Source organism: Myotis nattereri (assembly GCF_964212035.1).
Source record: "Myotis nattereri genome assembly, chromosome: 3".
Lineage (NCBI taxonomy): Eukaryota > Metazoa > Chordata > Mammalia > Chiroptera > Vespertilionidae > Myotis > Myotis nattereri.
The window spans coordinates 57,174,576-57,200,947 of record NC_138077.1 but is presented as its reverse complement, the minus strand read 5'-3'; the positions used below and the strand labels follow the sequence as shown (position 1 = coordinate 57,200,947).

The 26,372-nt window shown below is 51.9% G+C and overlaps 2 protein-coding genes across 4 annotated transcripts in view; one reads left to right on the top strand and one right to left on the bottom strand.

Moving 5' to 3' along the window:
* Positions 1–2,986, top strand: part of SEC22A (SEC22 homolog A, vesicle trafficking protein) — a gene marked incomplete at its 5' end in the record, with an annotated part of 48,322 nt that extends 45,336 nt beyond the window's left edge. For both annotated transcript variants that reach the window (XM_081085432.1, XM_081085433.1), the window contains one exon: positions 1,954–2,986. In XM_081085432.1, the coding sequence (XP_080941558.1) occupies positions 1,954–2,154 (201 nt within the window). In that variant the 3' untranslated portion in view covers positions 2,155–2,986. The remainder of the gene's footprint in view (positions 1–1,953) is intronic.
* An 8,246-nt stretch (positions 2,987–11,232) lies between these two features.
* The window catches only part of ADCY5 (adenylate cyclase 5), a gene marked incomplete at its 5' end in the record, with an annotated part of 154,403 nt that continues 139,263 nt past the window's right edge, over positions 11,233–26,372 (bottom strand). For both annotated transcript variants that reach the window (XM_081085430.1, XM_081085431.1), the window contains 6 exons: positions 11,233–13,612; positions 15,222–15,346; positions 18,055–18,259; positions 19,207–19,470; positions 23,920–24,052; positions 25,088–25,117. In XM_081085430.1, coding sequence (XP_080941556.1) covers positions 13,484–13,612; positions 15,222–15,346; positions 18,055–18,259; positions 19,207–19,470; positions 23,920–24,052; positions 25,088–25,117 — 886 coding nt within the window. In that variant the 3' untranslated portion in view covers positions 11,233–13,483. The remainder of the gene's footprint in view (positions 13,613–15,221; positions 15,347–18,054; positions 18,260–19,206; positions 19,471–23,919; positions 24,053–25,087; positions 25,118–26,372) is intronic.

The following is a 26,372-nucleotide window of genomic DNA, read 5'->3' as shown; positions in this document are numbered from 1 at the left end:
GAAGCATGACAGCTACATGCAATATGGATCCTGGACCAGATAAAGGGCCTTAGTGGGACAACTAGCAAACTTTGAATAAAGCCTGTAGATTAGATAATAGTACTGTATCAGTGTTCATATCCTGGTTTGTTGATTATACTATGGTTATGTGAGAGGATAACATTAGGGGAGCAGGGTGAAAGGTATACAGGAACTATACTATTTTTGCAACTTTTCTCTAAGTCTAAAATTATTTCAAAAGAAAGAGGTTTTCCTCTAATTATTATAACACAATACAAACCACTTAGGTACAGTAAATGCTTCCAGTGCATTTTTCTTGGATGGCAGTCTTCTTTTTAAGTAAGCAGAGCCCTATTTTTATAAAAATTAAGCACATTGAACAGAACATTTCCACATTCTTTCTGCATTGTCACAAATACCCTAATATCCTTCCTATACTGAAGGTTGGATATAATTTCATAAGGAGACCTCTGCTTCTTTCTTAAGACTTTGTGATTACATATAATTCCTATATTTACCAGATTGTGAATTTTAGATAGCATCTAGAAATCAGTTCATTCAATAAAATTTAATGAGCACTTATGTGTCATTCTATGCACTGGCGATAAATGAGTAACAAAACAGTCAAAAATCTCTCCTTTTGTGAAGCTTAGATTATATTGGAAGAATATAGATGACAAGCAAAATAGTCATATTTTTTAAGTATGTTATTAATATGGGAGGAAAAACAAAGCAGGAGAAGGTGGATGCCAGGATTTGGGGTAGGATGGGGGACTGCTTTCTTTATTATAGGTATCTTCTAAAATGGCACTCACTGCCTTTTGTCCCCATTTTTTTTTTTTCATCCTCACCGGAGGATATTTTTTCCCAATGATTTTTTTAGAGTGGAGGGAAAGAGGAAGGGGAAGAGAAAGGGGGAGGGAGGGAGGGAGGGAGAATGTGAAAGAGACACATCGATTGGTTGCCTACTGTGTGCGTTCTGACCAGGGCAGGGGATTGAGCCTGCGACCCAGGTACATGCCCTTGACAGGGAATCAAACCCTTTGGTCCTTGGGACAATGCTCTAACCCAGTGGTTCTCAACCTTCCTAGTTCCCCATGTTGTGGTGACCCCCAATTTCATTGTTACAAATTGAACATAATTAAAGCATAGTGATTAATCACAAAAACAATATGTAATTATATATGTGTTTTCCGATGGTCTTAGGCGACCCCTGTGAAAGGGTCGTTCGACCCCCAAAGGGGTCGCGACCCACAGGTTGAGAACCGCTGCCTAACCGCTGAGAAAACTGGCCAAGGCTGTCCCATTTTTAAATTTTATCTTTTTCAAGACATAACTGTTTGTTATTATGTATATAATGTTTGTAATCTTTTTCTCTCCTCTCGAATGTAAACTTCATGTGAGCAAGGGGTTTGTTTGTTTACTTAAAGCTAAAGAACAATGCCTGACTTAAAGTAGGCCCTCAGTAAATATCCCTTGAATGACTTCTCCCTCAAATGTTCACTCATATCCTCCTAGCTTAATTCCTTGCACTGAAGGGGGGATCAGTAAATATTGCTGATTTCAGTAATATTCATATTCAGGTTATATAAGAGTCCATTTCGCTAAATGGTTTATTTGAGCTTTTTGTACTTTTCTGGGATGAATACAAAAGATGGATCCCCCTAAAATCCTGAGAATGCTTCTTAGTTGCCTGTCACCTTGAGAAATTTGCCCAGCCTGTTTGCAAGGCAGTCATTCAATTATTCCTCCATTTTTCTTTTGAAAAATGAAAAACATAAAAGGAAAAAAATGTATTTCCCTTTCATAGCTGAATGCCTTGATGTTACATTATTTTATCTGTAGATGAAATTGCACTCATATTTTACTCTGTGTCCTGTTACAGTTTTATAGTAAAAGCATCTATTTTCTTTCCTATAACCCTAATCATCTTTTATTTTCTATTTTGAACAGTGCTATTTACTTGTCTACTACACTGGCTGGCGGAATGTCAAATCTTTTTTGACTTTTGGCTTAATCTGTCTATGCAACATGTATCTCTATGAACTTCGCAATCTCTGGCAGCTTTTCTTTCACGTGACTGTGGGAGCGTTTGTGACACTACAGATCTGGCTAAGGCAAGCCCAGGGTAAGGCTCCGGATTATGATGTCTGACACCATCCTTCAAACGTATTGCCTGGGCTTCGGGGAAAAAGAGGGAGCATGTCTTAACTGCCACTGTGATGAGGAAGCTGTTCACCACAAACGAGAAGCTCTGCTTTCTTTCTCTCCAACTGTCCTTTTTGTTTAAGTCAACGTGGCAGGCCTGTGAGCATGCGGTACCCTCGAATGCAAACTCCTCTCAGAAGGAAGTTGGCCCTGAGATTATAGTCGAGGAGGAGGAGACCTCTCTGCAGAGCCCTTCCGGTGGAAGAGCCGTCAGCACCATTGGCACCCTGGCCAGCAGACCTGAATCCCTGCTAAAGAGTTCAGTCAAATATATCTTTATCTTCGGAGGACCAAGCAGGAACTCTCCCATCGGGGTTTGCCTTTGTGAGGCATTAGTATAGGCCAAATCAAAAGATCCGCAGTAAATTGAAAATTTGTTTCAAACAAATGACTTGCTAAATATAAGATTATTTGCACATTTATGGTACCATGCGTTTATGAAGTCCAGAATGGTCTGGAATTGGTTCTTTTTTCTTTTATATTTTTGCTTGAGTTTTAACTCTGGTGCAGCAAACTCATCTCTAGAACATCATAAGTACTGAAAGTACAGTGACCTGGGTTTCCTTTTTAGATTACGTTGGTAGTATCTTTTGAAATCACTTTTTAAAAATATGATTTGTTAGACTAAAGCCATTGTTTTCCAAACATAAATCATTTGAGTATTACATACTATTATTTACTTAAAATTTTTTTTAATTTTAAAATAATTTAAAAGGAAACCAATAGCTACTCCAAGTGGGAAACCAGGATCAGTTTCCCATAAGTAAAAGATAACTACAAAACAAAAACAAAAAATGTTAACTGGATTCCAGCTAGATGCTAATGCCCGCCAAGCCACTGAATCGGAGAGGCCCGCTGTTTCTTTGTTGCAGAGAGAGAGAGGTTACCCAGCACCACCAGACGCTCTCTCTGTGGAGTACTCAGGATAGAAGAAAATTGTAAAGGGAATGACATTCTCACTGTGATGCAGTATTATTTAGTTCAGGGTTGTGTGACACCTGAACCATCTCGTGTGCCCAGGGTAGTGTCCTGCACTAGGGAAACACTGAACTGTCGTAAGAGACCAGACAGTTACTTTTCTCCCAGCAGCTCATTCCTTTATGGCTCTGAGGAGTTAAGCACCTAGTATCTTCGAGAACTTACTTGCTCTTTGATAACATTATGAACATGAAAGGAAACACAGTTTGATTCCATTAGCAAAATCTACAACTTCCCTGGTTTTGGAAGTCATCTTCATGAGTTATTTTCTTTTGTTTTTTAAAGAAAATATTCCAAACAAGAAATTCATAAGGTAATAAAATTTGATATTCAGAAAAACAGTGGCCCCATTCCATGTAATTTATGTTATTGGGCATATTTACTAAATAGAAGAAATAGTCCAGTGGGTTAAAGGCATTGGCCTTGTTTGCCCAAATCATTACAGATTGTAGGTATGTCAACAACTGCTTACCTAGAACCTTTCTGCTACACTCTCTTTTTAGGAGAATGAGACAAAAGGAAGATAATAAGCTAATGGTATCAGGGATTTATTTAAAACAAGAAACTCCAATTCACTCTAACTTTCTGTCTCTAACAAAACGGCACAGAAATTAATGTATCTTTTGAGAGATAACCCATGATCCTAAGTCATCAAAATAAAATTATTTTGTGTTTGGCATTTTGTACTGACTGAGTCAGGAAAGTGAAGTGGTTCAATTTTGAAAGGTTTTTCTAAACTAATGGTTAAAATATGAATAGTTTTAAATAGTCATTTAGGAAGTTGAGCATTCTGATTAATTGTGATTTTGCTATATATTGATATTTTATAGCTCAGTTTGGTTCAGTTGGTTCTCCTTATCATTGAATTATTGTTATGTTTGATATTTGGATTCATTCAGCAAGGACACTTGAAAATTCACCAGCTATCTTTAAAGGCTTGATTTGTTTTGTTTTTCTCACCAGCCATTTTGGATAAGAGGATGTTTACATCTTAATGTAAAAAAATGAAAACAGGTATAAATAATGTTTTATGTATAGAAATGCTTTCTTTCATTATTTGGTGTCTGCATCTCTGTGTGTGCATATAACTTCCCTGCCTCTATCATGCTGTTACCAAAAAACTATGAATTTGAAAAGAAGTTTTTGCCATGGGTGAAAGCTGTCCTTAAACTCTTGGGAAAGAATCACATAGGCCTTTAATGTGTATGATAGTAATATCATGCATGCATACTTCACTTTTACCCCTAAGAGCAAGTCTGCGCTTCCCTACCCATAGTGAGTGTTGTGCTACAGAGGAAGTAGTAGTTGCCCTCTGTTACGAAGGAGGAAACTACGGCAGTCAGATGTCAGTGGTTCACCAAGGGTCACAGAGCTCCACACACACAGCTTCTGGTCTCAGCCAAGGGCTCTATTGGAAACTAATGAAGGTAACCAAAATTATATTCAGGGAATAGGTCTGTGCTTGAAAATTCAAGGAACTGGGGACTTCTTAATGGAGCACAGGGCTGCTCTTGTCAAATCTAGGTATATATTATCTTAAGGTAATTCTAATGTACCACTTCTTATTAAGGTGTGCTGTAAGAACAAAGAAAGATACTTTCCTTTATATCCTAAAGTAATTGCAATATTTGCTTGTAGTTTTTTTGTTTGGTTTTTGGTCTGTATTTGAAAGGTATCTATACCTGGCCTCTTTCCTAGAAGAATCTGAAGCAGCATACCATTAGAAAAAGCATATAGGATAATGGTAATAACATAGGAACAGAAAGGGGAGAAAATCAAGATCAATGAAAATGGAGAAAAGGGTGAACACAGTGCTGTTTATCAGGTGCAAATTTTGATGCTTGAACTTCCCAGCAGGTAAGGCTCTGGCTGTAGCAGAGCGTGCCAGCTCCGCAGGGGACACTTCCTCCTGAGTCCTCATAAAAAGGTTCGCACTCGGGGACCCTCTGAAATGCTAAAATGAACAAAATCCTCACTGATTTCATGCACAATTGCATATTGTGTTTGTGCCTTGGATCCTCAACTTGTACCAGCTCTCAAAAGTTTTCATTTCAGGGTGGGGTGTGTGTGTGTGTGTGTGTGTGTGGCTAACAGAGGATTTTGTTCTCATAAGTAAGAATTCTTATCCTAAGCTAAGAACAAGCATGTTAACGCTTGAAAATCCATTTGAGACAAATGCCTGAAGACATGGAGAACCTTTGCCCAACTTTGTATCTTATAACTTATGGAGAGTGAATGTGCTCTCCTTTGATTGTCTGTTTCACAGTGGAATCGAGTCTGGACAGATGCTCACCTCCATTTCTGTTAGGCCGTGTCTGGAATCTCATTAGAGTCCTGACTCATCAGGGCTGTAACAGAGACCAGATTTATCCTGTGGGCCTTAACCCCCATGGCACAGAAGTGCTTCCTGCTGAAGTTAGCTGCCTACCAAAAAGGCTTGGCCTTTTCCCCCAAACGTTTACTAAGTGATCCAAGGACCCTGCCTGAACTCGGATTTCCTAGAGACATAGTGAGCGTGAGTGTGTGTGTGTGTGTGTGTGTGTGTGTGTGTGTCTTTACCTACTTGTTTTAAGACTCTGTTCACTTTAAGAGTTGGAGTTATCATGGAGTATGTGGTAAATGTACAAATGAATTACTTCAAATGCAGCCACCTCTCAGACCAAATTAACACTTAGCCTCACCACAAATTATAGATCAGTCTTCAGGGCTGCCTTCTTTGTCTATGGTCAAGCCTTTTTTGTATTTTTACGCTTTATTCTCTCTAAGGAAATGGAGTCTTTCTACCTAAAATTGCTGTGGTAAAATCAAACCTAATTTTTGGTTTAAGCTGGCTTTAGTATAATCTTAGCTAAAAGCTAATAAAAAGAAACCCCTTCACCTCCAAGAGTCATAGATGAGCTTGTGTACAAACGCTGTGTCTGCTGAGAATTTAATTCATGTAGCTTTACTGATCAGGGTTTAAGGGGTCTGACACCTTCATCGGTGTTCTGGGACCAACATTGAATGCTAGCATGTTGCAGCCTCCAGTGTAAACATTTGAGCTTTTGAAAAGAAGCAGCATGTGGCTGCCACTCTCCTGGCATCTCCTCGTTGGTGGCCAGACTTCCCAGGTGACTCCCTGCAGCAGCTGAAACCACAGCGTCGAAGCTCCGCACGTCGGGAGCCATGTGGTGTGTATCCTCCCTGCTCGTTAACAGTGAGTGGTGTTGGCATGTGCGATGCATTGTCCTCCGCACTGGCGGGGCTGGTGTGGGCTAGTCTCAGCACAATTAGAGGCCATAGAAACTCGGAGAGAACAGGCTCTGTTCCCACAGCGTTCCTGGAATCAGTACCCTCGCCTTACAAATGGTTCCTGGTGTTTCCTTGGCAACACACAGGCTTCCAGCCCAGCCTCACCCACGGCTCGCATTTGCCCTTTCCTCCGGCAACCCAGAGCACAGCAGTGCAGGTGTCACCCCTCAGAAAGCACTTCCGGCTCCAGCTGACGGGACGGGAGGCATGCATCCCGCTTCCCGGGTGCTCCAGGCAGCCCCACCCCAGCTGGGCCTTGGCCGCGGGGCTCCTTGGCGCCCATGCTTTTCTCTGAGGCGCCTTGTCAAGGACCTGGTCTAAAGGACCTTTCATTTTAAATGCCTCCGGGGCCTAGGACTAATAAGAATGCTTGTTAACACCTTCTCTGGGCCAGGGCTGGGTCCTCCTCCACACTTCATCCTCAGACAGCTGAGGCAGGAAGGGGTGGGGGCAACTCCCATGCTCACTTGGGGAAATAAAGACACATTCAAATTAAAATGGGTGTCACCCAGCCTGGGGTTTAGGTTTAAATGATACACCAGTTTTTCTGTGTCACAGAGACTTTCAGAGAGAAAACTGTGTTTCTGACAAGCACAGGGCTCTTACCGGTACAGCCGCAGTGAGGACAGACAGCTGGCATGGAGGGGAGATGGCACTGTGTGTGCTGGGCTTCTTATCCCCCACAGACAGCGTTTACAAAGGCCTTTCTGTGTTGTAGGTGAAGCACCTGAGGCCTAAGCAACGTGACCGCAGCCACCGCCCCTAGCCTGTGTGTGCACCTGGATGCCAGTCCAGATCCGTCTTCCTCAGAACTCGGCTCTTAACCACCAGCTAGTACTAAGCTAGGGAATACATTGAAACACTTAAGGAATAGATGCTGAGATGCGTGTAACCTGTAGACCGAATAAAACCGTTTCTGAAGTTCCTGCATCTGTGGCAGGGACAGGACGATGGCTGCGAGGGGAATGATGATCCTTCAGTGTGTCTAGGGTAGACTCTGGGGCAAGAGGTACACAGCTCAGTCTTTGTAGTAAAACCAGCTCACAAATGTACAATTCTCGGTAGGGTGTTAAAGCCCCACTGGTTTCATGGGTCAGAGGCATTTCCTTTTCCTAGCTGAAGTCCATAATGCATTGGTTCTCTGTTAGGGAATAATCTCATGGGAATTCTGCTTGAAGTGGTCCAGTTATCAGAACGTTGAGCAAAAAGACGAAGGCAACCATTTGCTATATATCGAATAGTGGTTATGGGTTTGGAGCCAGACTCCCTGACTCCCACCGGCTGTGACAGCAGTAACCTCTGCCTCAGCTTCCCCTTCTATAAAGAGGGTAATAATAGTGCCTTGGGCAAGGAGTTGTGAGAATTAAATGAGTCAATAAGTATAAAGCACGTAGAACAGGGTCTGGCACCATGAGTGTTAGGACCGCATTTATCACCAGCCTGTGGTCTTTCTTGTTGGTGTTACTATTCCTTTCAAGGCAGCAAGGGTCATTTTAATTGCAAATGCCCCCAAGTACAATAAATCATCGCACAGAGCTGTTCAGAAATTGCCAGTTTAAGTGAGGATCCTGCTGAAATGTCTAGCAGGCAGGTGCCCTGGCAAGCTCCTGTGTGCACACCCCTGGGCAGGGCACCGGGGACACCAGAGAGAGAAGGGGGTTGAGGGACTCATGCTGGCCGAGTGCCTGCTGTATGTCAGGTGTTTTGCATGCGGAAGGTTATGTGAGCTTAACAGAATCCAGCTGAGGAAAGGAAACAGGATTAAGTTTGGTGTCACCCAGCCTGGAAGTGATAAGCTGCTTCAGGATCCGTCTCCCAAGCACTGGAGCGCTGTTGAATGGGGAGGGTGCCTCTGGGAACCTTGCCTTATCCAGTGTGGCTCCTTCGTCCTTTACTTTTTTTTTTTTTTTTGTCCTTTACTTTTAGCATTCCAACCTGATCTATGGGGTAGTCTTGGATGGCAACCATCCTAGTGCCCACCACTCTGCTAGGGCCCCCATGAGTGTGTGTGTGTGTTTGTGTGTGTGTGTGTGTGTGTGCATGTGTGGTATGTGCATTGTGGGAAGTCCGGTGGGGAAGGCAGCCAGCAGCCTTCAATTCACAAATTGGAACTATGTGGATGCTGGGATGTGAGAGCTCAGGCACTCTTAAAAAGCAGAACTGCAACATGGCTTTCAAAAAATTAATCTGAGGCAAAATGCACTCCTCCACCCTGTCCCAAAAATCCCATGTAAGCCAGGGAAGTGCCACTCTAGCTAACTGACAAAGTCAAAGCAGAGAAGCAAATTTTGCAAAATTGGAAAATAGTTTAAGTTAAAATAACCAGAGATGCTGACAAACCAGAGATTTCTAGGCGGTTCTAAATGAGAAATTGGTTTGGGGGAGGTGGGAGTGATGAGGTCCCTAATGGTCTCCAGTGAGAATTCTTTAAATTCATGGGCTAATCACCAGCGATATGAAAGGGGCCTTGGGGATGAATATGTGCTCGCTGAGTGAGGGGGTAGCTCAGCTCCACTCATTAGAAACAGATGGGCGGGTGGGGTTTGGGGCTGGCACGCCAGTGCAGACAGGATGCCTACTTTCCTGCTCATTATAGTCTTTCTCACACATCCCCTGTCTTTCGGGAACCCCTGCTTGCCCTGTGGGCCTGCATTGATCTCCACCAGCCCTGCCCTCCCCTAGGTCAGGGCTCTTGCTGGGAAAGGACCCCTGGCCATGCTGCACGCAGCTGTGGCTACTGGCTTGGGGTCTGGAGGGCAGAGCCATTTCTGACTGGTCTGGAGGTGATCTTCCCACAGGTCACTCATGGAACAATGCTTTCATTTCATTTGGCTCTAAAATCTTAAAATCCTAATCCGATGATCTGCGCTTTCGCCATACATGTGGTCTGGCACTTAAAGATCAGGTAGAGTTCAGGAATATTTGGAGTCTGAGAAGCCAGAGGCGGAGGAGACCTTGGAGACCAGCGGCCTTGCCTGGCTTTGTTCCCGTGTCTGTCCTGAGTAGCAGTGGCCCTGCGGGTGGGACAGAAAGACAGGCAAGAGGACAGCAAATGTCATATTTTCCCTCCCACGACCAAGAGGAAAAACACCACCAAAGGACTTCTCTGAAAATCGGCAAGTCTAAGAAAAGCTATAATACTATTGTAATTGGATCTCATTTCATCTAGTGTCACCTGGAGGAGCGGCAAATCCTCTTCTGCCAAGATCGTCAGCACCAGATGGGCACACGGGCTGGTGCCACAGCTTTTGTCCCCAGGGATCAGGGCAGCTGCAGGACATGAACCTCCTGAACCTCGGGGAAAGACGAGTGAGAAAGCGCATGTGTGGGCTCTTTATACCCTGTGAGGCTCACTCACATGGGGGGGGCGGGGGGGGGGATGGTCCTCTCTGGTCTGCCCTCCCCGCCCCCACAGATAGCACCAGCCCTTCCACCTCTCCTGCGAGGCCTTTGCTGAGTGGCACTGGCCGGGGCCAGCATAGACCAGCCTTCTCAGTCCCTTCCTTCTGGAGATGAGGGTACATCGTGGCGCCTTCTCTAATTAACACTCTAGGTGTGGATATGCTTTTGGAAAAAAGCACAGCTCTCTGAGGGAGAACAAGTGTGTCCTCTGGGATTCGCGCAGTGAAGGAGATGGAAGGTCCTGGGAAGGTCCTGAGTCCACACCTTTGTCGCCCAGTGTGCACATGCGTGTGGCTTCCTGGCACCTGCCTGCTGGCTTGGGCTCCACTGCCCACAGCAGAGTGGGAGTTCTTCAGGAGTCAAAGTTCCCACGCAGACCAGCCGGCCCCTGTAGTTTGGCCTCCCTTAGCATTTGGTCTCCTTTCGTAACTGACCAACCCAGCCTGAAAAGCGGAGTTAAACACAAGCTCAATACAATTACATCCTTCACCACGTACATCTGAAGTCCTGCCCATTCTCTGGAGCAGGAGGCTGCCTCCGCCCAAGACTGCCACATCTCTGTCCCCACGTGGCCACTGTTGCAACGAAGCCTGTGATGTCTTCTTCCCTGGCCCCTCCATTCCCACTGTGTCCACCCTAACCGGAACGAGCCCCTCTGGCCTTCCTTTCTGAATCCTGCAGGTGATGGGCGCAGCGGGCAGGAGCTGCTGGAAGGGGCCCCTTTCCCTTCCTCGGTGGGGGAGGGAGGAGAAGAGCCGGGCGTGCTGGAAGTTACTTGCACGGGCTGAGCAGCCAGGCCTGCTTTGCTTTGAATGAACTGACAGGTCTGTATGGTGCTCATTCCGGTGTCTGGCACCGAGTGCTCAGTGAGTGGTAGCCACCTGTTAGCTGTCCAAGTCAAACCAGTCCCCTCCCGCCTGCATCTCCTCCCGCTGCTTTGGTGCTTTCAGTGATCTGCGTTCTCTCCTGTTCCAACTTCCTTTCCCTTCGCATAGAGGCATGTTTGGCTCATGTTTTAAACATCCTCCCCTAGACCCTGGATCTTTGCTGACCCCATCCTCACTCCCTGTCCTCTTCACTCCTCTCCTTACTCAGCCTCCTGCCCCCAGGCGCCTGCCCCTCAGTCCAGGGAGCTGGCTCCTGCCAGAGCAGCAGTGGTCTCCGGCCGGCCAGGCTGCCACAGGCCTGCGGTCTCTGCTGACGTCCTCCCCTCCGCCGCGTGCTGTCCCCCTTGCCGACGAGTAGGTCCCTGCCGCCCACGGCTCCCTCTCCAGCACCAGCCCAGGGCTGAGTGCACGGTTCTTCAGATGGGGACTAGACCCCAGCCCAAGCAGCAAATCAGACCGGGACACATTACCAGTGAAAGTGTTTAATAGTTAAATTACTCAAATAGACTTTTCAGTTTCCATGGGAAATCATATTGTATCCGTTTTTGCAAGAGCAGGAGTAAAAAGAGTGCACACCCCTTCGAGGGAATAAAAAGCCAGCACTGCACATGGTCACCAGTCACTGCTGGGGGAGGAGGGAGTGGAGGGTGGGTCCCCACGAGGCCGGTGGGGGTCATGACAACAGGGGGAACATAGGAGGAACTCTGCACACACACACACACACACACACACACACACACACACACACACACTACTCAGGTTGGAAGCAAAATGAAAACCCAGCACCCCTGGCAGGTGCTGGGATGGGGACTGGAGAACAAGACGTGGAGAAGCCAGCCTGGTGAGGGCACGAAGCCGATGCAGAACTCAGGGCGGACAGCAAAGGCGCAACAGACTCGGGCTGGCAGTTTTGGGTCCATAGCCTTGCTTCAGGGCTGTGTTCGGATGGGTGGGCGATGGTTGTGGGGGAGGCTGGCGCCAGTGTCCAGCCAGAGGTGGAGCGAGCAGGTGGGCATCAGAGTCACGTCCCAGCAGCTGGCACCCAGCTGCCACCCCACCCCCTTCCAGCTTGTGTTGGAGCTGAGAATAGTTCTGCCCTGAGAAGCAATGAAAAGATCTGGGCACAGGCCCCAAGGATTCTGTTTAGAAATATCTCTGATAGTATATCATTTTCCAAATGCCTCCTTCATAGGGTATAAAAATAGAAATTTTTTCTTGGTATATTGAACTGTCCCCTCCCCAAGAAACAAAAACCAGACAAACCAAACTTTCTGCTAGCTTTGCTCTGTGGACTCTGAAGCTGGCTCTACCCTTTCCTTTGCCTGGCTTGCAGGTGGAGGGCAATGCCACCCCCTTTCCCTGAACCTAAGGGCTCCACATTATCCCCCAAGTCTGAGGGACCATCTTCGGGAGAGGCACCTCGGCCAATCGAGAGAGGCCGGCAGGCTTCCTTGCCTCCACCTGGCTGAGCACCAGGGCCGTCTGCAGGCAGCGAAGGGCTGAGGTCTCAGGGAGCGAGAGGAGAGAGCAGCTTTCTGTTTCCTTCTTATTCCATTTGCATTTCTCCCAGGGGCAGTGATCTGTGTGTGTCTGTGTGTTAGAGAGAGATGGACGATGTGTCCACGCATCTTCCTACTTAATCTTTAGAACATACGGTAACCCAAAAGGACACGCTCGCTGCTCAGGCTGGACGTGGGCAAACCCAAAACTGCCAAACCCAAAGTGAGGAAAACAGGCGTCCTGTACGGGGCCAGTTCCACAGCACAGACACACACGCACGCACACACCGCGCACACCCGGACGTACGGACAGTACAAATGAGCACACACACGCCCCGCTGTGCAGCACAGCTGTGTTCTAATATAGAGAATTTACAAAATATAGAATTTGGTATATTTGTTAGATCTCCAAGGTTTTCAATAATACAAAATAAAAAATACAAAAAGACGCGTCGGGACCCGGTCTCCCTCCCCAGCAGCGTCCCCGGTGGCCTGCGGGTCTCTCGCACGTGGACAACTAGCAGAGGCTAAAGAAGGGCGCAGAAACAGGTTTTGTTTTATTTAATAAATATTTTCCTTTTCTCAGAACCGCCACTCCTGGCTTCGAGTCCTCTGGCCTCCCCCTCGCAGTTACTTCTCTTCCCCGCGGAGGGGCATTGTCTGTGCGTGTGTGCGGGTGGAGGGGGGACTGTGGTGAAGGCCACAGTCCTTCCAAAGCCAGCACTCCTGCCCGGCGGGTGCCTCCATGGGCAGGGGCCAGGTCTGCCTGAAGTTTAAAGGCTCGTATAGAAAAGCAGACCCCTCAGGGCCCCTAGGCTCCCTCCAGCCAGAGTCGCTCGCCTTCCCACCCAGGCCTCTCCCCCAGCCCTGCCCTCGGCGCTGGGTGGCCATACGCCGATCCACGCGCCAGGAGCTCCTCCACCCGTGCAGCAGCAGCACCCGTGAGAAAACTCAAGATCCAGGTCGCGTCCAGCGGAGTCTTCTCCAGAGGGAGTCATCTTTGGTCAGCGTGGTGCTCGCAGGACGCAGGCACCCTGCCTGGGACAGAGGCTGCCGCCCGCCCACGAAGGCAGAAACTGCTTTTGGAATCAACGTGGAAAATCTCAAGGGCGCGGCCACCTGGGCGGGGGCGCGGGCTTCCACCGGCCCGCCCGGCACACAAAGAAGCCGTTGTGTTTCTCCGGAGACCAGCTGCCTGGCATCGTCAGCTGGCAGCTGCTAACTGAGCGGGGGTCCTCCGTTGAGGAAGTAGGTCATCATCTCGCCTTTGCCCTTGACCTTGACCACACCCCGGCACTCCAGCTGGTACGTGTTGGCAGCCAGCACCTGGTACATGTCCGTGGTGACCTGAGGAGGCAAAGGAGGAGGGAGGACAGGCCATCCACGACCGGAGCCGTGGATCCGCCCGCGGGCAGAGCTGCCTTTGACACAGAAGGGCGGGTGGGGGCATCTCCCTGGCCCGGGCTCTCGGGGACAGACACTGCTTGCCCAGGAAAGTGCCTCTCCGTGCTGTGCCAGCAGCGGCGAGCCTCCTGTGCCCTGGCAGTGCCGCTCAGCGTGGCCGTCGTCCACGTGAGAAGTGCAGAGGCTGAGTCGGTGGGAGGAACTCCCGACCCAACCACGCACCTGCCTGGGGCATTTTCCTAGGTCTCCCTCCAGGACAGAGCAGAAGTATTCTAGGTGACCCACAGGGAGGGTGAGGATGCTGACCTCACCAACCTGTGAGTGAAGTACTATGATTTCAGGCTCAAAACATCTGAGTCACTGCCTGAGGACAAGCAGCTAGGCCGGGCAGGGCCGGGCTCAGTTCGTGGCGCACCTCCCGTCTCTCCTTCAGCTTTTGGAACAAAGAGGAGAACTCACAGGCGGCTCCGGCCATCACACTACCCTTGCGCAGGGGGAGGGGGAGGAGGGGGTGACGGGAGCAGCAGAGGACCAATGCCTCACAAGGTGATCCAAGAGCCATGTCTGAGAACGGCCAGCATGCCTCCGCCAGCCAGCGGCAACTCCCCGGCAAGTGTCCCCGCCCAGACCAGCCACCAGGCCAGGGAGGACGGGGCCAGAAACCTCTGGGTGGGCTGCCGGGGGGGGGGGGGGTGACCCTGCCATGTCACCAAGTGTATTCGCCAATGGCGAGGCCCTTTGCCAGCAGAGGTGCTGGATTATTGTGTGGCTGCTGACAGCATCGCTCACACCTGTCATGGGTGAGGTCAGGAGCTCTGCAAACACACGTTCCTCTCTCCTCATCTCCCCTCACGACCCCCAGTTCCCATCTGCTATCACTTCTCCCTTGGCACAGGGATGGAGGGAGCGGCCATTGGCCAGGCCCCTCAGACAGCAGGCCGGCTGGGCTGGCCAGGGCCATGCTCAGAGCCAACCCCTGTGTTCAGAGTCCCCGCAGGAAAGAGACGTTAGGGGACATATGAGTGGTGTCAGTGTGAGCAGAAGCCATCAAACAAGCTCCATTGGCATTTGAGACAACGCAGGCCAGGGAAGCTAAGGGGCCTGCCCTCAGCTCACAGAGAACTGGGGTATGGGAAGGTGGGGTGCAGGACTAGAGCCCAGTCCAGGCTTCTCTGCTGTCAGACTGAAGCAGAACGAATCAGGAAAGCCCTGAGGAAAACGAAGAAACGCAGAGGAAGAACAGCGGGCCTGGGAATCACAGCAGCGGCTTACAAAGGCCGTGGGAGGAGGAAATGCCGGGCCCCTGGCCAGGCTGCGCCCTCTCGTTCCTTCTGTGGCAGCCAGGGCTCCGCACAGGCCTGGGGATCTGTCCAAGGTGCTGACAGCTTGGACCCAGTCGTGTTCTCCAAGCTTCAAAGACGTCAGTGCCAACCACCCAATCACTCTCAAATGAAATTCTGACTGGAAACTGTGGGCGGCCTGCCCCAAAGACCAAGCACCAGACGGAGGCCCCGACGTCGGGGTGGCGGGTGGTGGACGCTCCTGCACTCACCTGGATGCGGTCTGGCACACCGGTGCTGTCCATGCGGCTGGCCACGTTCACCGTGTTGCCCCAGATGTCGTACTGAGGCTTGCGGGCCCCGATCACCCCAGCCACCACGGGGCCGATATTGAGCCCTGCAGGGGACAGAAGTCAGCACGCTCATCAGGACTCGGACCAGCGCCGGCCCTCACTCCCATTCCTCTCCCCGCGCCCGGCTTCTCCCTTGGACTCTCGGTCCGAAGATACCCAGGGTCCTCCGGCCCCAAGGCCGTGCTTAACCCTCTGCTCCTATCAAATGCCGTAACTCAAGGTTCCGGGAACCTGTTCACACACCCACTGCACCTGTGTCCTCGCCACCCAGGCAATGCTCAGCTCCTGCATGGCCATCACCCACTGCCCTCTGCGAGGCTTCTAGTGACCTCGTGCATCACCTAATTGCCTTTCCCGAATCGTCCCTCTCTCAGTGGCATTAGTAAGTTTTCACCTTCAGTTTAGACCAGTGGTTGGCAAACTGCGGCTCGGCAAACCGCAGCTCGCGAGCCACATGTGGCTCTTTGGCCCCTTCAGTGTGGCTCTTCCACAAAATACTGACTTCTGCACATGGGCCACGAAGTTTCAATCGCACTGTATGTGCACGCCCGCACGTGGTATTTTGTGGAAGAGCCACACTGAAGGGGCTAAAGAGCTGCATGTGGCTCGCGAGCCACGGTTTGCCGACCACAGGTTTAGACCAACATACCAGAACTTGCCCATTTCTTTGCCACCCGAGGTTCCCAGTTGCCTGCCCAGCTACTTGTCTACCTGTCACCCAGTCTCCAGTCCTGGCCCGAGGAAGGAAGGGAGACAGCTTACAAAAAATATAAATCAATGTAGGTGGAAAAGATGGGGTGCAAGGAAAATAAGAATAGCAATTTCACGAAACCAGGGGTGAAGTTACCACAGAAATGCAGGCTGCACGTCAGGTGAGGCAGACCCCCCGCTGGCTCTGGTCTGGGCCTTCTAGCAACCAGTGCAAAGTGAGACCCTGGCCAAGTTCCCGGGTGCAGGGCCCCCGGCTACCACAGCCGTTCGTTCAGACAAAGCTCAGTCCCCACAAAATGTCTCCAAGAACATCAATAATCACAATATTGATGGTTAGCAATCCAATATTTTGGTTTCATGTGCGAATTTTGAGGACTGAGATACCAGTATTTATGTTGGTGAATTAGTATTCCTTTTTTTAAAAAATCGAAATTGGAATCATTTATGGCTTCAGGCATGCCAGGGAGTTGATAATGCATTAGAAGTCTGAAAAGTAGAAAGGTCTGCTCTTTCAGACACCACCCTTCACCCCACCACCCTCAAGAGGGGGAGGGCAGCAGGGGGTGTGGGGGGCTGGGTGGGAAAGGTGGAGGAATGAGAAGTGCAGGGGGGTAGTTACAGAATAGTCATGGGGATGCAAAGTACAGCACAGGGGATCTAGTCAATGATATTGTAATCACTGTATGGTGCCAGGTGGGTGCTTGAAATATCGGGGGGACCGCTTTGTAAGGCCGATGGCTGCCTCACCACTGTGCTGTACACCTGAAACCAGTACAAAACAATTCTGAGTGTGAGCTGTAACTGAAATAAAGAAAGAAGAAAGAAGAGGAGGGCCGCGGCACTCAGCAAAGCAAAACCCCTCCTGCCGAAACCACGCACGCGGGCTGCCGGGATGTCCTTGGTGAGATATATGCTAAGAACAAAACGAGCTGCAGCAACACCTTGAACTTTATGGAGCAGCGCATCCAGAGTGGTAATCTGCCATCACCCAGCAGCGACAGGAGGTGGGCCTGCCTGCCTGTGTCCATGTGCGTGAGTTTTCACTGTGCTGTTCTGTCAGCTCTTCTGCAGAGCCGAGACTTGTCAGAGCACAAGGTTGGAGTAATAAAACAACAAAATTAAAGGCCGAAAATATTATATAGGGTTTGGTTCAAAGAGTTTCTGCACAAGGAGAATAGAGTCCTGACGGAAACAGACTCAGGGCCTCTCTCGGAACCCCGTCTCTTCAGAGCCAGCTCCCACCCTGGGCACCACCCCGGCATCTGCAAGCCCCTCGAAGCCACCCACCGCGGGCCGAGGCGGTGGGCAGAGGACCCAGGGGAGACCCTACAGGCGCGCTGTTTCTCTGGCTGCTAACGCAGCTTAGAAAAGCTCTCCGGGCCCTGAGGAGCTGGTGCTCACACTGGAACCCCCGGGAACCCAGCAATAACCCTGCTGACCCGTTTTGTGTTTTAAGATGTTGAAACGATCATTTCATTGTCAATTTTACATGATTCCTTTCATGTTTAGTTTTTAAAATATTTCACTATGTTCATTTTGCTAACAGTTTTGTAGGACTATTATGTTCAATGTTTTTATAAATTTGCAAATCAAATGACTTGTACTATGTTTGCTCATTTTGTATTTAAAATGGATGAGTACTTCATTTCACTGCTTTTCATTTGTATTGAATGAATTTGGAACACTTTTAAATAAAATGCTGCTAGTAAGCCAGTCTGACTTGAAATACATGGGGCTGCTATGCCCTGGGGCAGCACCCCTTTCGGGCAGGCTCACACTGGGTCCACCCAGCCCTTCCCAACGCGGGCGTGAGGCGGGCGCTCAGAAAGAGGTGTCCTGGGCATGTCACCCGCACACCAGCATGCAGAGACGGCACCTGTAGGCTCCGGGAGGAGTGTGCTCTGGGTGGTGGGTCCCACCCCACTCCCTTGGGCAGGGACGCACTGTGATGCCAGTCTATCCTTGGGCCTGGGTTACTAATGCAGAACCGGGGGGAGGGACAGGAGCCCCTCTGAGCCCTCAGGCCTCCCAGGCAGCTCACCAATCTTCATCTGGAAGTTGTTGAAGGAGTGCTCATTGATGTACTTCATTTGGTCCATCAGCTTCATGGCGAAGTCGGCCAGAGCTTTGATGTGCGTCTTGCCCACCTTGTCGTAGGTGGAATCATTAAGGCCGGAGGCAGCCATGTAGGTGCTGCCGATGGTCTTGATCTTTTCCAGCTGCTTAAACCGATCCTCGCTGATGATCTGAAGAAGGCCAAACCGGGTCACCCCCAAGTCCGGGGCACTGAGGTCACAGGGAAGTGCGGCAGCGTGGCCCCTTGTGTCTCCCCAGTTCGCACAGAGGGCCTGTCTCTAGCTCCAGCTCAGTGCCAGGACCCGGTGCCCCCTGACAGAGCCAGGCCTCCTCCAGCGCTCGCTGCTGTAGGGGACTGTGCCCATCTCGGCCGACTCCAGTCACCTCACTGCCCAGGAGTCCAGGGGCTGTTTCCCACACGGCTGGCCCCAGCTCCCTCATCCCTCTCCTTTCTGAGCCCTGGATGGCACTGGGATTGTCCCTCACACTAACTGCATGGTGAGCTCCCAGAGTCGAGGCTGCCCCGATGGGCACAGTATCCCCAGTGCCTGGCACGTCCTAGCTCAGGGGTCCTCAAACTATGGCCGGCGGGCCACATGCAAATACAAATATTGTATTTGTTCCCATTTTGTTTTTTTACTTCAAAATAAGATATGTGCAGTGTGCATAGGAATTTGTTCATAGTTTTTTTTTAAACTATAGTTCGGCCCTCCAACGGTCTGAGGGACAGTGAACTGGCCCCCCCTGTTTAAAAAGTTTGAGGACCCCTGTCCTAACTCAACAAGGGTGTGATACACAAATAACGAAATGGCTTTGTTTCTGCTGTCGATGTTCAGGGCTTTGCATTTTGTCCTGCCTCCTCCCTCAGCCTGGGAATTGCTCCTTCCTGAGACTCTCAAAGGCTGGGTCCCAGCCTGAGGCCCCGTCCAGCCCTCAGTGGCATGAGAGGAAGGGTGGAAGATGGGAGTAATTGTCAAGGCAGCTGGGCAGGGCCCCAGCGGGCACCATGGCCAGGGCTCCTGATGTCACCGGTCCTATCTGGTGAGACGAGAGGGGGCACCAGGTCTCCTAACTCCCTCCCCTCCAGGGACCCCAGTGCCCCTCGCCCGCCCCGCACCTCATCGAAGTCGGCGATGATCTCGTTGAGCAGCCGCAGGCACTCGACACCCTCGTTGTTGGCCTCCAGCTCCACGTAGAACTCGGAGAAGTTGGCGATGGAGGCGAACATGACGGCCACGCACTCACACGACTGGTAGTAGAGCTCGTCGTTGCGCCGCTCCCGGGCCAGGAAGTGGGCGGCCACGTCCTTGGGCAGGATGTTGTGCAGCAGCCGCCGGTTGTAGGCCTGCAGCTCCTCCATCTCCTCCTTCTCCTCCGTGGCCTGCGACAGAGGACCGGTCAGAGGGTGGGCCAAGCCATGCATGACTTAGAAAAGAGAGTGTGAGCCCGGCCAGTGTGGCTCAATGGTTGAGCTTCAACCACATCATGGGGACTCAGTGGCACTCCAGCCCAGCCGGTGGCAGAGTGGAAGTGTAGGCTGGGGGCGGGGACACTGGGAACATGGCTATGGATGGGATCAGAGGCCAAACCCCCAGGCCCTGGCCAGGTGCTTCCGCCATCTGGGGGACTCGGCCCAAGACATGCTGGGCAGCTGCCAACACAGCCAGATGCTTTTAGGGTCGGACTCTGGCCGGGCAGGAAGGCTCAGGGGTCAGTGCTGTGGGAGGAGGACAAGAATGGGCTGTCCCCCGAGAACTGAGACCAGTGGTTCTGCCAGGAGGGGGCCTTGCGGATAAGGGCGTTCCTGGTGCAGGGGTTCAGAGAAGCTATGGACGCCAGGCCTCCCTGCTTCCCTGTCAGTACCTACCCGGCCACCCTGACCATAGATCCAACAGCAAAATGGCTGCTGGGTGAGATGGGGGTGGGCCAACAGACTGTCCCCCACCCACCCCCAAAACCTGCATTTAGGTGTTTGGCTATTGGTATTGATTTGATGTCCCCCTCCCCAAAGCCCCAGAGCAGGATGGGAGATGGAGGGACATGGAAGCTTCATGAGCCTGTGGGAGAGCTTCCAGGGAAAGAGGCTGACATGCCCGGCGGGTAGACAATCGCCCTCGCACTCACACATCTGTGCACAGGCCTTCTTAATTGTTTTCAAAATGGGAGGAGAGACCCAGCCATTTCCCTTCCATCCTCCTCTCCCCGCTCCCTGCCGTGTGCAGAGCCCTTGTGCCTGAGGAAGCAGGGGTCGGAGGATGGGCGCCACAGGTGGCACGCCCAGCACACACACCACAGGTGGTGAAGAGGGGAGGGGCGTGGTGGGGCAGAGAGGGGGGCTGAAGGCGTTGGGAGGTTGGCTCCATGGAGCAAAGGAGTGAATCTCTGCAAGGCAATGGGAGCTGGGTCTCTCACTAGCAGAGATGGTGTTTTTAAGCGTGGAGGAAGGAAGGCTCGCAAGAAGCCTGAGGTGTTGCACTAAAAATGGTATAAGCTCATGGTTTTACATATCAACAGAGAGATACTGGGGTGGTATTCATAAGTCTATACATACTTTTATTTATATGTTCATATACACTAACATGTATTTCCTAGCTTTGTCCACAGAGAGGACCTAGAACACTGAGCACACTGAGCCCCCGATCTTGGTGTCTAAGCACCATTCTCCACTACAGAGAACTGGGGCTCTCTGAAGAAATCACTGCCTGCTGGGCTGGAGCAGGGGAAGTGCGTGATGAGCCCGAGACATCGGCTTGTGCCAGGAAATCAGCAAATGCTCCAAGAATGATGGAGACGTGTCCAAACACAGAAGCCCACTTGAGGACACTCACAGGCCCCGGAGAACTCAAGCATTAAAGTAATGAGAGGAGCAGAGTGAAGCCCACTGAATGGGAAGGAAGCCATGAGTCCGTGCTGACACAGATACATGAGTGACTAAGTGAGTGGGGAGGAGGCGCTTCCTGATAGCAGGATGCCGGTTCACAGTGGGAGGAAGGACGGACGTGTGTCATCACGGCCAGGCGGGCAGGAGGCACGGTGGATGCTGGGACTGGTGGGTGGAGGTTTGCTGAGGATCAGAACATTGGTGTACTGTCAGAATCTTTCCACAAAGCGCTAACTGAATGCAGAAGAGAATTCGGCGTTCTGACAGTGGAGAAATCCGGCAGTCGCCCACTGAGTGGTGATCAAGGTTAACGTCACCAGGGAGGGGGCAGGCCAGCACAGTGGAATCCCCGGTGTGATGCACTGAGAAGGAGCAGCGTCACTTCCATGATTTGCCTCCAAGAAGGTGTGACCTGAGTCTGGACATGGGAAATGTCAACATCTGAGGGTCACAGCCCAAGGATCTCTTTCAGACTGGCAAGGACTGAGAAGACATGAACGAAATGCAAAGAATCCTGGGTTAGAACTGGGACCACTGCCCTGGCCAGTGTGACTCAGTGGTTGGAGCATCATCCAGTACACCAAAGGCCTGGTCAGGGCCTGTGTGTGGAGGAACTGATTGATGTTTCTCTCTCTCTCTCTCTCTCTCTCTCTCTCTCTCTCTCTCTCTCTCCCTCCCTCCCTCCCTCCCTCCCTCCCTCTTCCTCTTGCCTCAGACTGACCTGTTGGCAAAGTCACAAACAACTCCCAGCTTAGAGGGCACAGACCTCTTAGCACAATTAGGCCTAACCTTACCACTATGCTCCTTAGATCTTATCTGGGAAGCTAATGGGCTGAGGGAGCTGCAGCAAGTGCTGCCAAAACAAGTGAAACTCACAAGAACAGGGTAACTATGGTAACCACTACCTTGTTTACCTCTGACTATAAAATAAAGGCTCAGCTTGGCTCTGGACCTCTGTGGCCTCAGCCAGGCACAGGAAGATCCACCTAGAATAAAGAGAGAACCTGGCTATGCTGATCATCTGACCGCTGTCTCCGTGTCCTTCATTCTTTGCCGACTCTGTCCATACCTTTGGGAACCCCTGGACCGCTGGGGCTGGACCCCGGCACTTCCTCTTTCTATGGATTCAATGATGGCTGTATACTCATTAGGAAAAAAAATTCAAAGAACTGGGACCCCTGGCAAAATTCAAATGGGCTTTGTGGGTGGGATGAAGCTGCTCCAGTGTTGATTTCCTGACTGGGAGGTCAGGTGGGGTGATGGTGGAGTGTCTTTGCTTTTTGAAGGTGAACATCGAAAAATTTGGGGGTGATGGGGCATCATGTCAGAAGGGTGGGGGTGGGGCAATTGAGCAAATGCAGAAAAAATGGTTAGGGAATCTGATGAAGGGACTGTGGAGTTCTCTATGCTGTTCTTGTAAGTTTTCTGTAGGTTTTAAATTATTTCTTAAAACTTACTCCCCCCCAAAAGATAAAAAAGGTGGGGGGGAGCATAGCTGTGGGGCCAGAGGAGGTCAGGGAGAATAAGTAGAATCAACCTGTGTCTGCTTGTGTCTCTCCTGCGTGGAGGGAAACATTAATGACACGTGTCTCAGGGGCTGCAGACACGCTGAGGGGTGATTGAGAACAGCCTGGTCCCCAAACCTCCCCAGACGCTCAGCACCACTGCAGGGCTGGGCTGCAGTCCAGGGATGAGGGAATGGGGACGGGGCATGAGGGCGGGCCTCAGACCAGGGGCCCATGGAGGCCCCCTGCCCCTCTCTGCAGAACAGAAGAGCCACTGCAGCCTTATCCCTGAGGTCCCCCTCCCCATCCAGGGCTTCTGAGGGCCATTCCCATGCAAAACTTGTTCCCCCAACTTCAGGGTGTCCTCACTGGAGACCTCAGTGGAAACCTCACCCAGACCTCACGCAAAACACCCAGCAGCAGGGCAACCAGGTACTCCATCTTCCCTCAGCACCCAGTGAAATTCCAGGGCTCCTGCCCCGGCCGGAAGACTTCAATCTCAATGTCAATGAGGACGGAGGAGGCCTAACCAGTTGCAGATGGGCTGGAGAAGTGGTCGGGACATAGGAGCCAGGCCAGGGGAGACAAAGAGACGGAGCTATGCCATGTCCTGCAAGAGCTGGGCCGGAATAACAGGACAGAGGCCACCTGCACACACCAGGCTTGTGCGCTGTGAGTGCGCTTGGGCGCCCTCTCCTGGACCTTTGCAGGCGGTCGGCCAGGTAACCAGAGCCGCTGCCCGCACCTGGAGCGCCCTGTGAGCGGCCCAGCAGCGCCCCCTCCCGCAGGTGGGTCCCTCAGGGTGCAGGGCACGAAGCCTGGAGGCAGGACACTGGTGGACTTCAGCACCACTTGGGCACCCAGCACCCAGTGCTGCCCCTTTCTGAGACACCTTTCACCAGGGCTAGGGCACAGCCACTTGGCCGAGCTTCCTGTGGATGGTCTTTGATGCCCCTTCCATTCATCCCCCTTGGAGAATCTTCAGGCTCAGTTCTGGTCACATTAAGCCCTCTTCCTTCTGCACCCAGCCAGGCTCCTGCACTAAGGCCTCCGGGACACAGGGCTGCGTGCCCCTGCTCTCCTCCTGCCACTCTTCTCACCCACCCTCCTTGCTGCTCCCACCACAGCTTGTTCTGTCGACACGACTCTAAATGCTCACAGTATTTGTGACAAGAGCAAATCTCCTGGGCCCATCCAAGCCCAGCACTGGCCAGAGTGGGTTTGGCTGGAATAAGTTCTGGGGTTTTGCCTCCTGGCCCCAGAGAGCAGGGAGCAGACCAGCTGGGACGTGGGGTGCTGGTCTGTTGGGACAAGGCCTGAGCAGGACACCTGGTCAGTGCAGCACCAAGACCCAGCCGAGCCCCGGTGATGGGCTGCTCACTCACAAAGTGCCGTGAGGCCTGAGGGCCTCCCCCACCCCAGTTCTAGCCCCAGGGCCACCCACCTGCAGTTTCCAGAGGAAGTCGAGGCGGGCGGTGGACTCCACCTGCTGGGCGTGCAGGTACAGGGCCAGCACGAAGACTGAGATGATGATGGGCGTCACCACCTTCAGCGCCACCTTGGTCGCGTGCTCAGGGCTGCAGGCGGGAGGTAGAAGCCCTGGCACCTCATGCAGGCTCCAGGGCCCCTCAGGCCTTTCGTCTTCCTCCCACTGTGTGGCCTCCCTTTCCTCACCTCCTGCTCAAATGTGGCCTGAGGTGTGCCTCTGCCAGCCTTCCAGATGGAAGCCCATCCCAGCCCCCCACGCCTGCAGCTCAGCGACCATGGCTCCTCTCCCGGCTCCTCTCCCAGCTCCTGACCCCCTGGGGACCTTCCCCCTGGCCACGTCCGAGGGTGAAGGAGGCCCTTGGGTAAGGGTACGTGCACATCTCAGGTCTCTTAGTGGACAAGACAGGGGCCGTGGGCACAGTAACAAGGGGGCAAGGCAGGCCACACGGACCGTCTCTGGGCAGCCTTGGGCAAGTTTCTTAACCTCTCTGAACCTTAGTCTCCTAATCTGTAAGGTGGAGTAACAATGCCCACATTTCAAACTTGTGGTAAAAATTAAAAATGTTATATACAAATCCTTTGTACCTAACAGTAGGAACTCCAAAAGTGCTAATTACTATCTAATTATATTTCTGTTAACATTAAAAAGAACACTCTTAATAAAAGCAGCTATCCCAAACCCTGCTCCCTGTGCCAGCGAAGAGCTCAAATCTCAAATGCAGCTCGATGCAGGGCCTAACCCCACACCGGGGGGCAGAGGGGGCACTGGTTCCTGTCCTTCTAGGCCTGAGGGTGGACACATGCCCCTGGGGAAGAGCCTGAGGCTGAACACTTTCAGGTGAAGCCTGTGGAATGACCTGTAGGACCCGAGGCCCCGGCCCGAGTCTATAGATCACCTTGGGGTGGTGGGATCATAAAAAAAGGGGGCATCTACCCAATGAGGCCCCCTTGATAGGAGGGAGGGGAGGGCCCACCTGCCACAAAGCCCCCTCCCACCTGGGCCCCTCTGCCTTCTCTGCTGGCCCCGCTGCTCTGTGCAAAGGGAGGGAGAGGCTCTCTCTGAGAACTGAGAGAGAGAGAGAGAGAGAGAGAGAGAGAGAGAGAGAGAGAGAACATCAACTCACCACTGGGAGGTCCCGTTGTTGTTGAAGTCTCTGTGAACAGAAGTGGGGAGGGCAGCTCAGTGCCTGCTGTATCCCCCACCCTGCTGTGTCCCCACCTTGAACTGCCCCCCACCCTGCTGTATCCCTCCGCTCTGCTGTTCCCCCACCCTGCTCTGACCCACACTCTGCTGTGCCCCACCCTGCCCTGTCCCCACCCTGCTGTCCCCCCCACCCTACTGTCCCCCCCACCCTGCCCTGCCCCCCACCCTGCTATGTCCCCCACCCTGCTGTCCCCCCTCACCCTGCTGTGTCCACCCACCCTACTCTGCCCCCACCTTGCTGTGTCCACCCACCCTGCTGTCCCCCCCACCCTGCTATGTCCCCCACCCTACTCTGCCCCCACCTTGCTGTGTCCACCCACCCTGCTGTGCCCCCACCCTGCTCTGACCCCCATGTCCAATACTGCTACTCCCACTGCTAGTGCTCCTTCGCCCCCACCCCAGCACCCCTCCTGATCCAGGGAAGCTCTCAGGATGGGAGGCTTGCAGAAAGCCCAGTACCACCTAGCATCTGGGCGCCATGACCACACACTACCCAGCCTTTACCTGGGACCCTGGGGACCCAGGCGTATCCACCTCTCCCAGCCCAGCCCTTTGCACCATCCAGGATGTTTGCCACTGTCCACATGGGGCTACTGAGCTTAAAGGAGTGCTGAGTGCAAGTGTGTGGCTACCGCATGGGGCCTTGCTAATACAGCTACTAGGAAATTCTGAATTACATGTGTAGTTTGAATTATTCATCTATTGGACAGTGATGCCCTAGAGCCAAGTCAGGGTCTCCCAGCCCAGAAATGACCTCCATTCTCTGATGCTACTTCAGCAGGAGGAGAGGAGAGAAGAGGGGAGGGGAGGAGAGGGAGGGGAGGGTAGGAGAAGGGAGGAGAGGGAGGAGCCCCTAAGAAAGAAGAGGCAAAGTTCCCACTCCCACCTGACCCAGGGGTAGAAAGGCCCAGACCACCGTCCTCTCCTCCTCTCGGGGCTGCAGCTGGCCCTGCTCCCAACGCTGCAGGGTCTCCCCGCCATCTGCCCACAGCCCCACGCAGCCACCAGAAGCTCTTCCTTGAATCTGACTTAGGTCCTTCGTTACACCTTCGTTCTCCAGGTGATACCCTCTTCACAAGCAGTGCCGGTACCTCACTGCTAGCTGGGCGCCCACAGCACGGCAGGCCGAGGGCGTCCTTGGGGATCAAGGGCCCTCCCCTGGCTCAGAGAGCACAGCCTGCCGCATTTCCTCAGGGGTCGGGCCT